The following is a 17,568-nucleotide window of genomic DNA, read 5'->3' as shown; positions in this document are numbered from 1 at the left end:
ATAGAGCTACATGATAGACAGACAGACAGACAGACAGACAGACAGACACCCCCATCCCTGTTACAAGTTCAGGAGATCATGCACTTTTAGTTTTGATCAAACTGAAAAAAGTTCATATAATCTCGTCAAGATTTTTTCAAGAATAGCAAGCACAAAACGTGGCACACTGTAAATGGTGCATTTATATAGTGCCTTTATTCAAGGCGCTTTACATAGAAGAGATGTGCATTACATTCACACATTCACGCACACATTCATACACCGATGGCGGCGGAAACCATGCAAGGCACTAACCTGCACAGGTTCAGAGCAAGGTTATAATAGTTTTGGTTTTTTCATTATAGTTTAGTTTTAGTTAGTTTTGGCTTTTTTTTTTTCTAATTCAGTTTGTTTTAGTTAGTTTTTAGAGCGGGTTTGCTAGTGTAAACTGGCTAGCTGTGAACACACAATATAGTTTAGTTTAGTTATCGTTTTTAATTTATTTTTATTTTTTATTTAGTTTCAGTTAACTAAAATGTTTTTTTAATTCTAGTTTTCGTTTTTTAGTTAGTTTTAGTTAACTATTATAACCTTGGTTCAGAGTCTTGCTCAAGGACACTAACTCTAGGGGAGCCCGGGTTCAAACTGGGAACCTTGTGGTTGCCATCCGGCCACTCTACCCCTGAGCCACCGCCACCACTACTGTGCACATATGAGCTTGTAGATAGACTATTTTCGAATAGTGATTGCAGCAGGTAATGTACACGGATGGAGAACCTACAAAGGAATGCTACGAAGTCTACGATTCCGAATGGCCCCAAGTGACACATGGGAGGACCACATCAGAAATGTGGAACTTTGGGGGCCTCCCGCAGGTCACGGACAACGTCAGAGAGACAGAGAGAGAATGATATAGGCTGGCTGGGCATTGTGTCAGCAGTGGTGCCCGCCCAGAACTGAATGATGGCGAGCCCATGCACATACATGTACTGTGGCAGCAAACCCAAGCGCCAACCAGAAGGGGAAGGGCAGGCGGTCCTAGTCCAGTGTTTCCCAAACTGTTTTCCCTACAGGAGACAAACTATAGTGAAAATAACAGATATACAAGCTCATAACGTGGTGCGAAAACATTTGTTTTCTAATTCATGGAATTTCTTAGATTTTTTTAAATGTATTTATTCATGAAATCCCTGGAAAAACATAATTTAATTTGTTTTGAATTCATGAAAACTATAGTTTTTTTTTAGGTTTTGAAATAATAATAATAAAAAACAAAATGTGTGAAACAAAAAATAAAGGGACCATGTGTTTGGGAGGGAACCACTATTCCCTATACGTGTCGTGGACACACTGCGGTGTGACAGCGGAGCAACACTGCAGAGCCCCGGCCCCTCGATGCTGGATGGGAGGGAGGCGATCCAGGAGTCCCGAGTTGGTGTCAACTAGTTCGCACCCTTGGATCGCATCACACGTTCGTAGCTTCTTATTAGCTTCTCCCACAAATAAATAATGCAGCTATTCTTAAGCTATAGCATCTCCTTGTCTGCCAGAAGGAATTTTATATACTTGTGTATTCCTCATTCACACGTTCTATCTACTCTGTATGCACTAGTGTCTACACACAACAAAGCTTTATAAGAAGGTAACCTCATGCAGGAATACCATATTCTCCCTCGGCTAGGACACACAATAAGTGGAAAGTTGAAGTCATAATAATAACGGTGGTACTTTCTAAGCCCTTTTAAGCTCTTGGACAGAGAAGAGGGACCTACAGAGAGTGCCTTCAGTTATGCAATGGAAAAGACAAGGGAAAACTGGAACCAACGGAAGGAAAAGGAAAGAGGAGAGAGAGAGAGAAAAAAAACTTGAAAAACAGCACTATGGGAAAACCTGCCACTTTGAGAGAAGGTAAGGCCAGTTTTTCTTAGTTCTTTTTTTTTAACATTGCTGCAAGATGATTATTCCAGAAAGCTGCTACAGGATTGCTGGGTAAGTTTGGATTTTTTTTTAGTTTAATTTCTTTTTTTTTTCAACCGCAGAAGGGCATAAAACACAAAAGCGAAGCTGTGGTCCAGGGGCTTGTGGGTGCCTGCCTGCATGGTGCTACTCTGGGAAAAAGCGACACGGCGCCTAGGCCCTGGAAAGAAAGGTTATGTCATTGAGGAGTTGTGATCCCATGTTGTGCACTGTCGCCATGGTTACAGGTTGGGAAGATGGAGTGGAATAAAAAAAGGGAAGCCGGGGCCGAACCCACCTAACGATGGAGGGCAGGAAGCAGGACTCCCAAAAAGAGATGAAGAGGAGGCGAGAAGAGATTCTCATGTGTGTGTGTGTGTGTGTGTGTGTGTGTGTGTGTGTGTGTGTGTGTGTGTGTGTGTGTGTGTGTGTGTGTGTGTGTGTGTGTGTGTGTGTGTGTGTGTGTGTGTGTGTGTGTGTGTGTGTGTGTGTGTGTGTGTGTGTGAGAAAAATGTGGAGGGATATACATGGACAAAAGATAAACACAGAATGGGCATATGAGTGCCAAGACAGACAAGACAGGCAGACAGACAGACAGTCTGACTGACTGACTGACTGACTGACTGACTGACTGACTGACTGACTGACTGACTGACTGACACAGGGTGGGAGGGAGATGGGAGATGGGAGATAGGGAGGGAGGGAGGGAGGCACGTGAAAAGAAGAAGAAAAAGGACGTGGAAATGTGTGCAACGTCTTGGCAATGCTATGAATCATTCAAGAGAAGGGGGAAGGCGGCCTGGGGGGGAGGGGGGGGGGGGGGGTCTTGGCACTCCTCTCTCACTGTCTATCAGGCTTGGCCTTGATAGGCTGAGAAGCTTTGCATCTCGCTCGTATCCATTACACACTCGCCGTACACACACAGCGCACGCTCCCAGTGATTATGCCAGTGTAACACTATAGGCCGATACCCACCCTGCAGCTACCAGACCCTGACGCTGGCTGGTGGTGTGTGGCCCGGTGCCAAACAGATAAAGGCCCCCAGGGGGGGCGGCTGCCGTTCCCTTCAGAGAAGGTCACTTATCTTGCCAACTGAATGGGACAGAGCCCAAGCTCCGATGGCACCGACACTGAAACTGTCACTGGTCACTCGCTGCATGCCACTGCCTTACGGGCGGGTTTCTGCTCGGCAAACACAGACATACAGTATACGCGTGCCATGCATGCATTCATATATGTACACATGTATACACATTATGCACGAATGCGTACACTCACACAAACACACAAATCCAGTGACTTTGTTCACAGATGCATACTATGCATGCTATACCCTCCCTGCCATCGCCCACAGGATGGTTCATGGTACATTTGGTTATCCACTGTATATTTTTACATATGTATGTACAGAACATGCCTGAAAGTGAAATAATACACCCACTCCATCACCCTTTTCCTCTGCTGATTGTGCTGTGAATGTAGAGCATGTTCACTAGTGCTCTTGCCATGTGTGTGTCTTGGCTTAGGGGCGAGAGATAGAACATTTGAAGGTATATTCTTAGCACTTAGCAGACTCTCGCGGCATATCTGCCAATGGCTCAGATTATATGGTATGAGCTGATAGATTGTTTTGATGCTTTATCACTTCACGCTACTGGTGCATTTTATTCAACATATAGTCTGACATAAAGAAGCATGATGTTGCAAGCTTTTGCTCCACTTTATTCTTTCCTCAGTAGCCTATACTATGCAAGGGCCTGTCGAGCAATCTACGTATAGACCAGACCTACTTATACTTAATATAACCACTTCAAACCTGGCATCCTATTTGGGGAATTTCATTCATTTTCAGCTGAACACACAAATTGACCAATAAAAATGGTAAGTAGTGAAACGTCAAAGTTACAAATGAACACAGAGGAATTTAGTAATTTACTGTTACTATAAGATTGCACGACTTTGCACAAGTGTAGTGAAGTACAAATGAAATGTTTGGGAAATACCATGGGTTATTGTGGTCACACATGGAGATTGGAGGTTACACACTTGCTGCATATATTTCTACACAAGACAATACATAGGCTACATATGAGTTATAGTGTACCATTGTGGTATAAATAAATTATATATTAAGTATGTGACAGTGCAGCTCAGTCAAGCTATATACTCGTATACTCCAAGCCCCTGTTGAGAATACAATTAGAGAGGACCTTCTCAAGAAGCTTTGTATCGCCATCAGACATTATGCCGCAGTTGTTTAGGTGTTTGGCTAGGGGGCGCCACACGAACAGCTAACAATCTACACACTTATAGGCTGAACTTGCCCCTGCCATATGACCTCGTTCATATCATACGGTATACCACGTAATTGGTTAGATAATGGAATGGGGGAGGAATCGGATAATGATTGATTTGAAAGTTATGCTGAGAAGGCTATGTGGCCTTTATGGAGATTTAGAAGAGACCGACTTGAGAAATGTATCTGGAAATAAGGTTCTGAAGTGGAGTCAGTGGACTATCACATTCTATTTCGATTATTGTATTTGGATGCCCATTAGTCTACTAACTTAGCAGCAGCTACTCTTCCTGGGGTCCACACAGAAATAAAGTTATTTGGACAGAAATAATGATTATGAATTATTATGAATAAATACATAAATACATTGATTTTGGGAAACTATATGGAACAATTTACTGATTGTAGTGATTTGGAGGCTTAAGCCATGAACTAATGCTGCATCAACAAATACATCATTGTATAAAAGTATATATTTTGGCAACGGGTTCCCATGCATAAGGGTAACTCACTACTCTTGATTGGCCAGGTATTATATTCTTACCATTGCCCTCGGGGGCTATATGTGAGAAGGAGAAAATAACAATGTGTCACCTAACATGGTGTTATTATGAGAGCTATCATACAGGCCTACAGTAGAGCCTGTTATACTGTCCCCTGCTCATTATTCTAGTGGCATTCAGTTAGGAAAATTAATGAAGTTCAGGTTCTTAGTCATGAGGCCAATTTGCCAAACATTTTATTATAGTACAACCAGAAAGAAAATACATTATAACCACAGTCGGTTGCTCAATTTGCATTTCCCCTCCAAAGCTAAATTTGACTTGTCTCGCACAAACTCCACCCAGTCGTGAAGCAAATTATTCACATAAGCTCTGTACATTTTTTTTTCTTCTCCCTTCTTCTTTTTCTCTTTTGCAGAGGCCGCACAACAAGGCTGCTATAGGAGAAGAGGAGAGAGAGAGAGAGAGAAGAGGGGGAGTGACGGCTTGTTCCTGGAAGAGCCTAGCCTGCCTGCGGAGTCAGTCACATTCTTGGCTGGGATTCAATGACTGAGCCAGACACACACAAACACAGAGGGAGAGAGAGAGAGAGAGAGAGAGAGAGGGGCAGAGCGACAGAGAGAGACAGACAGGCAGAGCGAGAGAGAGAGGCAGAGAGAGAGACTCAGACTAATACTCATCTCCATACAGGCAGAGTGAGTGAAGCTGCGGGGGCAGACGGTGTGTGTATGTGCTCGGCTTGTACTGCAGTATTCGACAGCAAGGCGAGACTCGCAGAAGGATTTTATTGAATTTTACATGAAACGCACACACGGATAAGGTCCCGCTTCGTCCGAGGCTATACTTTTCTTTCTGGATTTCGAAGCGCAACTTTCCTTGGTTTTGTTCTGTCGGGAGTTTGGGAGAGATATTATGGACAGACAGGAGTCCGCAGCAGGGAAACAGTCGCCCGTGTCACCATTCTAGGGAACGGGGGAGAAACAAGGAAAAAAGTCACACCGTCTGCGTCTGGGACTTTTTATTGGATGTTTGATGAAGCGCTTCGCCACGTTCTTGCTTCTTCATTCCGGGAGACCTTGGATTTACAAGGAACGGGGCGATTATTATTACTATCCGGACGCTCGCTCGGACACTTCTTCTGACCCCCGGCCGACGACGAGACGACGACGACGACGAGGGATTTTCGCTTCTTCCAAAGTTGCGGGAGGAGAAACATGGAGGCTGTAACTCGCCAGAGCTTCCAACCTCACCCGGGACTGCAACAAACTCTGAAGCAGTTCCACCTCAGCTCCATGAGCTCCCTGGGCGGGCCGGCGGCGTTCACGGCCCGGTGGCAACATGACCTCCTGTTCAAGAAGGACGTCGGCGGCTGCAAGGAGCAACCCCCCGAGCCCGTGCTGCATCTGCCCCCCATGCAGCCCGCGCCGCCGCCGGTGATGTCGGGGCCGCTGTTCATCCCGTCCGACCGCTCCACGGAGCGCTGCGAGACGGTGCTCGAGTCCGAGACCATCTCGTGCTTCGTGGTGGGCGGCGAGAAGCGCCTGTGCCTGCCGCAGATCCTCAACACTGTGCTGCGGGACTTCTCGCTGCAGCAGATCAACTCGGTGTGCGACGAGCTGCACATCTACTGCTCGCGCTGCACCGCCGACCAGCTGGAGATCCTCAAAGTCATGGGCATCCTGCCGTTCTCGGCGCCGTCCTGCGGCCTCATCACCAAGACGGACGCCGAGCGCCTGTGCAACGCCCTGATCTACGGTGGCGCCTACCCGCCGCACTGCAAGAAGGAGTTCTCGGCGGGCGGCATCGGCGGCTCCTCCGCCCTGGAGCTGGAGCTGACGGAGAAGAGCTTCAAGGTGTACCACGAGTGCTTCGGCAAGTGCAAGGGGCTGTTCGTGCCCGAGCTGTACAGCAGCCCCGGCGCGGCGTGCGTGCAGTGCCTGGACTGCAGACTCATGTACCCCACGCACAAGTTCGTGGTGCACAGCCACAAGGCGCTGGAGAACAGGACTTGCCACTGGGGCTTCGACTCGGCCAACTGGAGGGCGTACGTCCTCCTGGGGCAGGATTACACGGGCAAAGAGGAGAAGGCGCGCCTGGAGCAGCTCCTGGACGAGATCAAGGAGAAGTTCGACTTCGCCAACAAGTACAAGAGGAAAGCGTCCAGGGTGAGTCTCTCTTCATTCATATCATGGGATTTCGGAAAGAAAGAAACGAGTGTTTTCACTCCTACACGGTTAATTTGACTCAACACACCAAATGGACCCTTGCGGGTCAGAGTTACAAATGGATACATTCAACACTGAGGATAATGCAATCCACTGACAAAACTTTAGTCTTTTATCTAAAAGTCATCTGAAGTGCACTGACACCCAGACGAGGTGTTATCACTTGATCCAGTTAAAGAGAGCTTGACCGTGTGGCCTGAGGTTGCCCACGATTTGGTGTCCGTTCACATATTGTTACTAATTGTCCCCACCAGTAACAACAAACTCTGGTGGCAATAAACCCATTATTTACCCACGAAGCACCTCCACAGCCACAGGTTGTGTGAATAGCTCGATTTTTATTGGCGTCTACTACTGTAAATACAATCTCATTTGACCAACAAATGGCCCTGTAATAAGTGTTAAACAACAATTAGGACTGTAGCCAATGTAATTCAGGTAAAGACGGGGGGGGAATGGAATGGGGTTTCGAGAGGGCACGGTTCCCAAGACCGCCCCCCAGCACACACACACACACCTTGTCCGGTGTGAAGTTACATGCACTTCCTCCTCTCTCTCACACACACACACACACACACACACTTGAAAACAATGGCCAGACTTGGGTCTGTCTGTTTACACTTTTAAAGTGTGCGTGTGTGTGTGTGTGTGTGTGAGAGAGACGCATCCACTATAGTTCTAGGAAGTGCGTGTCAGAATGAGTCTGTCATCATCATCCATCCTCTGCGTAATAACGCGCTATACATACCTCGCCTTGTCTTCCCGTGGGGGTGGCCAGTTGGATCATATATTATTTTTAGTTTTTTATTCAGGATCATCATCATGAGAGATATGCCAGTTTGAAGTGTCTGCCTGCCTTGAGAGGGTCATTATAGTACACACACCCACATGGCTAAACCTAATGTTTGTCTGTCTGTCTGTCTGCATGTTTGTGGCTTCAGTGTGGGTTCAATCAGTACTACTGTGCAGTGCTGCTGCAAGAGAGACAAAAATGCTTACAAATTCCTTTGGTTGTTTTTTCTTATTCTGAGATTTTTTTTCTTTCTTGTTTTAAAAAAAACCAAACAAAACAAAGTGCGAACAATTTGAATATGGAGTTTTATGGATGATCGAGAGTCTCGTGTAATCGTGACAGGTTGTCATCACTGCTATCAGCAGGAGGTATAAACACTGACGCCATGTTTTGTGTCATAGATCTGGCTCTTTTCACAGTAAAAAAAAATGGGGTCAAAAGTGGTTAAGGGAAGGGGTGGGGGGTTTGTAGAGGTTAAGGTGGGTGGGGGGGGGGACTGATCAGCTTAAAGAGTATGGTGGGGGGGCACATAACCCTGACTTCCATGGAGGTAGGGGGTTGGCAGTAGACAGTACTCTGATTGTGAGCCTATATGAGTGGGGATTAAGGGTCCGTGCTCTGGTGGTGGGTGCCCTCCCAAATGAGACCCATAAAAGAGCCCCCACCTACCTACCACCATCCCACCCCACACCACACCACACCGCCCTCCGCAAATGAAAGACCAGCATGGGCCATTTGCATGAACTGTTACACATGAATGGAGTTGATGGAGCAGGTTTAGGAGTATTGTGGTGGAAACATAATATGATCCCAACAAAGGGGGGTATTCAGCAAACAACCCCCCCCCCCTCCACCTCATTCACCTACCCCATCCAGCCACCCACACACATGCACACGCACAGGCTCATCCATACATACATACATACCCTTCCCCCTGATTGCCTACTGTTTACCCCAATCTGCATGAGGGGAAACGGGGCTGAGGGTATAACAGACTTTTGGGGTGGAAGTGTTTACAAACAGCTTCCTCCTCCCAGTCATCCACTGGAGGTTTCCTCTTTACATTCAGTGGCGTTTTTCTGAAAAGAAGGAGTTACTCTTGAGGACTGCCAAAGTCCTGCCATGGCCTGTGAATGCCTGGCCTTGGCACTCGTCCGCTTTGAAACTCGAGTGGGCGCACCTCATGGTGGAGGACCCCCACGTTTAAAAAAAGGCCCCCTTCTATTTTTATAAGGGTTCACAGGGCGGCTGAGTGATTGCCGATTGTTAATATGAATGCTCGTTTCAATTCCCCCCCCACCCTCCCCGCCAACTTAATTCTAGTCATCCCCTCTCCTTTTGAGTGGCCCAGTTTAAGCAATGCTAATGGGGGAATATTTGCGGAGTCGGGATTATGAGGAATATTGCTAAACTTGTGGCAACAGAGCTCCCCTTTGTCAGCACATTTCGGCACGGCGGAGAGTACTTTGAAAATGTTTCCTCGAGGAAGTGAGCCAAAGTACCAGACTGCGTCGCAGTGGCTGTGCTTTTTTTCCGGCTCATGCACAAAAGTGTCATCTTTGCATGTTGATGATGCAGGGGACGCGGGCAGCTTTGTGAATGTTAATCATGGTGTTACGGAAGTGATGATGGGAAGGAGCAGTCTTGCAGGCAGACACAGGAAGCGATGTCGTTGGTACTGTTCCTGTCTTGAAGTCGCTTTGCTATGAGGTCCCTTTTGACTGTCGTGCGCATGCATACACATGCACCTATCACGGACCAATTGCACAAAAAAAACACCTGCATTATCTTCCCGTAGCACGACTTTGTTAAAGAAACTGGAATTCGCAGCCAAAAGTGCATTCTTGACACCTTTATCTTAGGATAATTAGGCGGGGGAGCCTGTGTGTGAGCTATGCATGCATGTGCAGATGCATAGCGTTAGTCCAACGTCCCAATTATCTGACATTACTAACCCTACCCCAAACCCTAAGTCGTAACCGGCCACGTATGTCGGACTAACGGGGCGTCGGACCTGCCCCCTCACCCCCACAACAACAATGAGCAAGTGCGCTTGACTGTTGAATGGGTTCAAAGTTTATGAGCTGGGTGTGGATCACTAGTGGAAGTTCACCCGTGCCAGCGTTGGCCGCAAGTCTTCTGGTTTCTGGCTGGTGCACATGTGGGAGGCAAACATAATCAGCGGCTTTCCGCATCAGGATGTTTAGATAAGGATTGAGTCTGCAGATTAAGTACGTCGCTAACTTCTATTTTGCCCTCAAGATGATGTGATTTATATACAATCCATGTGTTCCGTCGAGATATGAAAGAGTGAATGGGGGGAAACTTGAGTCATGCGTTTTTTTTTTTTAACCGAGTGAGTCAGTGTTGACTGTTTTCGCTTTTTTCTGACCTTGCCAAGGCCAAATAAATGTCAAGTGTTTTTGAAAACTCTCTCTGGTTTTATCATGAGTTTGTTATTGTTGGGAGCGAGCCGTGGTGGTCCAGACTGCAGTCTGGTGTTTTGCAGGTGAATATGAGTTTCCCGAAAAATAGCAACTACATGATAGGTCAAAAATAGCAGATCTACCAGCTCACAGCGCATCACAGACACAATTGCAGCACAATCTTGTAGATGGGCTATTTTTGGTACGCCACTGCATCATACAATGAAGCATAAATCAGGCTTTATCGTCTGGGACTCGGGGTGGGCTGCATACATCCGCCACTCCCTCTCAAGACACGGAGACAAGTATTGCTTTACACAACTGTTTGTTGAAAACTCTCCAAGAAGGAGCTTGAATGAAACATGTCCCTACACATGTGCACTATAAAATAAAAAAATAAATTTACCTCGTGTTCCCTCGCCCTCACTCCTCAGGCCAGGAAGATCAGAGGTAAACAAATTTAGAGGGTTTAACTGTGCAGATGAATCAGAAGTAAGCTTTTTGGGCGGTGCTAACAGAAGTCAAGTGTATTATAGGCTACTTCCTATATCGCTGTGCTACTAAGATTGAGTGTTGCTGCAGGCTGCGATTATCAATGCTCTGGTTAAGCTTTAAAATGCCCGAACGTAAGGCTGGTTGGAGTCTTGGAGCTAACAGCACTGGACCGTTAGACCCTTAAAATGGAGGGAAAAGTGCAAGAGGAGACAGAAACTCTCCTGGGCATGTGAAGCCCTGTCTGCAAGTCAGCCCTTTGCCAGTGGGGTTTGGAGGCCTCGCTGTTTTCAAAAGCATTTGCTGCTCCCAACATGTGGCTCCCATCCAGAATGTGCAAGGGCTGAAACTTCCCGTTTTAACTTCCAGAGAAACACCCCCCTCCCCTCCATCCTTCCACCACCCCCCCCAAAAGTCCCCCATTGCAGCCTGGGATATCTGGCTTCCAGCTGAAGGGGCTGCTTGTTTGAGAGGGAGAGCGAGTGTGTGTGTGTGTGTGTGTGTGTGTGTGTGTGTGTGTGTGGGGGGGGGGGGGGGGGGGGTCGGAAGAGTAGAGGAAGTGTACTCCCTCGGGGAATATAGGCCTATGTCCTGTTTCATATGCAAGGCACAACCGTGGCTAAGCCCTCTGACAGCTAGCCATGTCCACACGGTAGGCAGGACAACAGCTGGTAGCTCTGCATATCAATGGGCACTAAGAGAATAGCTGCATTTTCTCTTCGCCTTGCCGAAGTGAAAATGCAACATTTGCGACTTTCTGCTACTGAGCTGCATACATGTCACAGAAAGCGCGTGAATCTCATGGACCTCCAACTTTCTAGAAACTGTTGTGTCGGCTGTTTCCGCGAAGCGGTCTTAATAATGACAGTCGCCTCCGCGAGTAAGGCCGTCTGTCCGCTGACTAGGAGAATTATTATTTTGTCTGGCGTCCTCCTGAAAAGGAGGAAGCCACCGATTTGATTAGGTGCGTCTAATGAGCTCTGTTCCGAGCCCTGTTCCATCTTAGTCACCCTAGCCAGACGAGATCTTTCACGGAGTACAGTCAGCCCATGATGACATTGACCATAGCTAAGGGGCCAGAGAGATCAATGCCATATTGACAGTTGAGTGCTCTTAAGTCAAGTGTGACGGGAAGCTTCGTTCTCTAGCTCCGCTGAACCAAAGTGACTGAACACATTCCTCCAGCAACATTCCGCTGCCCTTCAGTGGGATTTGAAATCTTTCATATTGTGTCACAGAATATATTTGTGAATTGATGCTAATTAATTCTGTTACATTTTGGCATTGCCATTCTTTGTTTGTGAGACCCGGAGATACTACCGATAAAAAAAGAAAATGCTTCTGCAACGGAGATAACGACAAAGAAAGCCAGCCTTTTAACGGTTTGGACTGTAATTGCTTTGTGGCTTGAATGGTATGCAAATGAAAGTCAATTAAGAAGGGTTTTTTTTAATTAGCAGTTAAGTTTGTGTGTTGCAAGTTCCACTAATTATTTCCCACATATGCTGCTGCTTTGTGAAAGCCCATCACCCTCCTTTTCTTGCCTGTTTGCTGCTAAACCAACCCGAAAATCCACATTTATTTAGTTCTCTCCTCCTCCTCCCCCTGAAACACAGCGGGTGAAGAACAGCGTCACACGGCTCAGATTTGCTCCAAGGCTCCTCTTTGGAAAACTTTGAGGAACCGCTGCGTTGGGAGATGAAAAGTGCATGGGTTCAGGCGGGTAGTTAACACGCACATCTCCGTTGTCTTTTCCCCACAAAGAACAACGCAACGGCACGGCTATGCTCAGGATAAGAGAGAATGGCAACGAATCACAGGTGACAAGGTTTGTTGTGTTGTCTGGAAGAATTCTTCAAAAGAGCACGATAGAGAGCAGCTGCAGAGAATAAATTAAATATTCCAGTTCTTTTCATATCCTGCTGCCAGCAGCTAGTTAATTTGCCGCCTGTAAAGGTTTGTCTAACAAAAGGGGATTTTTCTCTCCGACTGCCTGATTGCGCACAAGGAGCGAGAAGATCTAAAAAGCGATCTGGGTTAGCTGTTGTTCTTCACAGAGGCCTTGTTAATTTTCATTTCTTACCCGAGAGTAATTGACTTCAATTCAGGTTGCCTCGTCTGTTTTGATATGGAATATCAAAGCGACAACATATTGACAAAGTTCACATACATTTTTGAAAGCTCTGTTTTGCGGGCAATTTGACTGCCTGGCCCTTTACAGTGCTTCTTTTCATTAGGAAACTCTCCTAGTCGTCGTTCTGCACAGTGCACAACTGCACAGCAACCTCGAACATTAACAAAGCCCCCAAAAAACGGCAACAGCATCATCACCATCACCATCTAATCTTGTGTTCGAACCAAGTGAATGTGGAAGGCAGAAGGGGAAAGAAATCTAGCCCCCAGTGCATGCCATTGTCTGCCTTCCTCCCCCCCCTGTTCTTCCTGGCCCACAGCCTCTTCTACGTGTGGTGTCAGGACTACCTCCGCGGCATGACAAATGGAAAAGGGTCGGGCACTAGTGGTGATGTGCTTTATGAAGAGCACAGGCAGAGAGAGGGGTCGAGGCCAGGGGAGCATTAATATACTATGGCCCGGGTGAGCGGAGGACAGGCCGGCTGCACTCTAAGAGCACAGGCAGAGAGAGGGGTCGAGGCCAGGGGAGCATTAATATACTATGGCCCGGGTGAGCGGAGGACAGGCCGGCTGCACTCTGGGCTTTCTGGGGAGGGAAGGAACGAACGAGGGTCAAGCAAGCATGAAGGAGTCTCGGGGCTATCCTCTGACTGAAACTGGAAAAAAGAAGAAAAAATGGTGTTCCCGCGAGGAAGCCCACGCTAGCCTTTATTGTATGCACCCATGCACATTAAAGTTTGCCTGGGAAAGTAGTGGCAGCATCTGCACGCAAGGCTCACAGAAACCCGTGTTTCAGTGAGTCGTGCAGATCATGCATGGAAATAAGTCTTAAGCTTAAGTATTTTCTCCTGTTCAGTAGACTTCCTCTAGCAACATCCGTCCCGTAATTTAAGCATGAAACTTCACTGCTCGACTCTCACAGACACGGCGTCTATTTCAGTCTCCCTGAGGAACATGAAGCACGTAAGATTAGCACTGTTGTGTGTTGTTGCACGGAAGAACCCGCTGACCCGACCTGTGTCGCGTGAAGGAAAACCCTTTAGTTGTGTCAGACGATGCTGCAATCTGATGACTAACCCTAACCGCTTGCTTGTGAACTCTACGATGTGTCCATTTTTTTTCTTCGTGTGGCCATTCATTATTGATGGTAGATTACCGTAGGCGGTGAGGACCTCTGTGTTTATTTAATGAGATGGGGCCTTGAAATATTCATCAGTGCACATGGCACTGCAACCTCAACTATTGCCTTTAACTACACACACAAGTTACAACACAACTTTTCGCCTCAACTAACCCCCCCCCCCCCTGCTGCTTTCATACCGGGGAATCAATAGGGCAGGTGTGCAGGGGCCTTTATCAGATGATAATTTTGACTTCTAATTAGCAACGTGGCTACGTGCCAGCATGAACGTGAACTGAATGTGTTCACATGGTAACGGCAGCTTAAGTTCACATAGCGTGGGTTTCCCCGAAGAACTATAGCTTGTGTGTTTGGGCGTGCGAGGATCGCGTGAGTGTTAAAACCTCCTAGTCAAAACCAAGGAGTGCTTCCACTGTATCTCACACCTCTTAGGCTGTGCTATCTGTTTGTTTTGACTCATTAGCAGCGGCGCTGCAGGGCTATAAAAGAGACGGCAGACTGTTGTGTACAGAAGTGTTGTGTCCATATAGACGGACAACAGTGTTTGGCGCCTGGCTGTGATGTTTGAGCGCCAACACGTTGGGGTGTGTGTGTGTGTGTGTGTGTGTGTGTGTGTGTGCGCTTCTCGCTCTGCTCGGCGGCGACTGTAACGCAGTGACAACCTCTTACACAGATATGAACACACAAATCACAATGGAAGCGTTTTACCTCAAGCCCTCCCGACTATGAATGGTCCATTGTTCATGAACCCAAGTGCAAGCTCAGACAAACATGAAATTGTGTTTAATCGGTCCAAATTGAAGCACATGATGTTAGACATCAGGGTTTTAAAAACACGCTCAAGCTGGCGTCCCTATTTTGGGCATCTTTTTAGTGTGATGATTAGTTGTGAACCGGTGAGGTCGGCTATTTTTTCCGCCGTTTGTTGTACAGCAACGCATAATATGGTTTTAAGTGGTTAAGTCGCACTGGATACCACTGTAGTTTTGGGAACGGGTTATAATATGATAATTGCTCTCATTAAGAGGAGCGACTGCGAAAGACGTGAATTAATTACAGTCGCTGATGTGGGAGACTAGAGAATTCACAAGGCTGTAGATATCTGATTTGACTGTCAGAGGGAGACAGAGTGTGTGTGTGTGTGTGTGTGGGGGGGTTGTAGAGGCTATAGGGGGAGGGGGAATTTGGGGGGATGAGTTTGTGCTGTGTCAGCCGAGGACCTCTCTTTTGTGTAACATGGATGTCAGCCTTTAGACCCCCCCCTCCCCCTCGTGCAGTCTATCACAGGCCTTCCCCCCCCTCTCCAAAACCAAAAAAGGATTGACCCATGTCGACCTCAACCTTATTTCAGCGCAGTCAGCCAATCGCGTGTCGTCACAGCCCAGCTCCCACGAGGCAGATGGGCCGTCTGTGAGGAAGGCATTCAGACACACTGACACGACACTCACCAACTTAGAGACTCACTGTTGTCATCCACATTTATTTGAACTTCAATAATATGTTTGCACCGCTCAAGGCTGCATAGCGGGAGACACAGACACATGTAATCATGGTTCAGCTGTAGCCAAAACATCCATGCGAGACACACAAGAACCACTAGTGTCCTTCCCTGTCTCATTTGTTGTGTGATTGTCTGTGTGTGTGTGTGTGTGTGTGTGTGTGTGTGTGTGTGTGTGTGTGTGTGTGTGCCTGTGTAACTGACTGTGTGTGTGACTGTGTGACTGTGTAACTGACTGTGTGACTGACTGTGTGTGTGACTGTGTGACTGACTGTGTGTGTGACTGTGTGACTGACTGTGTGTGTGTGACTGTGTCTGTGTGACTGACTGTGTGTGTGTGTGTGTGTGTGTGTGTGTGACTGTGTCTGTGTGACTGTGTGACTGACTGTGTGTGTGTGTGTGTGTGTGTGTGTGTGTGTGTGTGTGTGACTGTGTGACTGACTGTGTGTGTGACTCTGTGTGTGTGTGTGTGTGTGTGTGTGTGTGTGACTGTGTGACTGACTGTGTGTGTGACTGTGTCTGTGTGGGAGATGCCTGGATCAGCTGGATGTGGAGATTACCATGAGCTCACTGCCTACTGATTTCCAACCCCATCTGTCTGTCTCCCACGGTGACGGGGGCTCGTGACACCCCCCTCCCCCGCCCCCCAAATACACACACACACACACACACACACACACCACCCCCGCCATGTCTTCTGAGTGTTGCGCATAATGAACACGCTGGCAGACAGATTGTCGCACGCACAAATGTATGTATGCACGCACACGCCTGCACAGAAGCACGACACACATGCATAGTATACACACACACTTGTCAGGTGTGCCTAGGCAGGTTCTGTCTGTGTGTGCGTGTGTGCGTGTGTGTGTGTGCAATGCAGCATGCAGCATTCAGGCCGGCTCCATGTGACCCAGAATTTCCCGTCCTTGTTTTGTTGTAGTAGAAAAAAAACTTTTTTCGAAGTCCAGACTGTTAATAATCCAATCCACAAAGGGGTTTATTGTCCTATGGTAAACGTTAAAAAGTCGCAATCCATAACTTTACTCTGCATTTCATTCACTAAAACAGTGCATGGATTGTAGCTGTAATCTTGTTTTAAGTTTAGGAAAGAACTGCCATCCTTTAGCCAGGTAGGGAATGAGAATGGAGGAACAGATCATTTCCATATGCTATAGTGACAATAATCCGAAGCTAAATCGTATTTCTGATTGAACTTGCACCATTACACTAGAAGAGAAAGTTGCCATGGACTCTTAGCTGCTCTGTGTTGGTCTTCTGAAAGTGAGGGTTGAGTGATTGGAAAGGACAGTTGCGGTGCATATATTTTATTATTTACATTTTATTGAATAATATAATGGGTACTATGTGGTCCATCCGCAATGAAAACCAGCGTGATGGAATAAATCCACTGGCTCTTTAAAACAAAATGTAGTGTTTGTTCAAACAACAAATATCTGGCTACACATTATAGCCTATATCCCAAAGGCAGCCATTGAAAGTACAACTGAAAAGGCTTGAGGTGTATTATTTGTTGCGGTGTAGTAAGGCCGTGCGTCATGCTAGCTTAGTTTTAGCCAGATCGAACGGGCAGCTCTCTCAGTAGCTCTTGGAGGCATTGTTTTGATGGGGGGAGGGTGGGCATGTGTGCTCCCCCCTCCCCCCCCCCACGGTGAGATCCGCTGGCTAGCCATTGTGGTCCCCTTTGTGGCAGGTATCAGCTGGGATCAGTGCGCTGGGACGGAGTGAGTTGACAAAGCCACCCATCCCCCATCCTCCTCCCTCAGCCCCGCCGCCGGTTGGGTCATCAGTTCTCCCAAAGCGCCTGAGTCATGGACGGCGCGGCTCATTGTTTGTCCCCCCCCTCCTCCTCCTCCTCGTCCACGCTCTGTCTTGCCTCTGTTTGCTCGCCCTTTGTGGTAGCTTCATCGCTACTGCTCTCCAGCGTGGCCAAACAAAGGGGTCAGGCAGAGATGGAGCACATTATCTGTCCTTTTTTCACTCCTCCAATCCTCTGAATCCTGACTGATTCATCTGGTGCTGGTGAATTTGCACAATTATTATCGTGAGCGTTTCCGGAAATATACAGTTGTATATTTATTGTTCACCCTGACATTCTCCCTATTCTG

At 47.3% G+C, this 17,568-nt stretch overlaps 1 protein-coding gene across 1 annotated transcript in view; it reads left to right on the top strand.

Annotated features, from left to right (window-relative positions):
* Positions 1 to 4,984: 4,984 nt before the first annotated feature.
* The window catches only part of LOC306913545 (ski oncogene-like), a 53,777-nt gene continuing 41,193 nt past the window's right edge, over positions 4,985 to 17,568 (top strand). Inside the window, exon 1 of the mRNA XM_079490274.1 lies at positions 4,985 to 6,899. Coding sequence (XP_079346400.1) covers positions 5,949 to 6,899 — 951 coding nt within the window. The 5' untranslated portion in view covers positions 4,985 to 5,948. The remainder of the gene's footprint in view (positions 6,900 to 17,568) is intronic.

Source organism: Electrona antarctica, assembly GCF_951216825.1.
Source record: "Electrona antarctica genome assembly, chromosome: 2".
Taxonomy (NCBI): domain Eukaryota; kingdom Metazoa; phylum Chordata; class Actinopteri; order Myctophiformes; family Myctophidae; genus Electrona; species Electrona antarctica.
The sequence above is the reverse complement of the archived record's forward strand: the minus strand, read 5'-3'. Positions and strand labels throughout refer to the sequence as shown.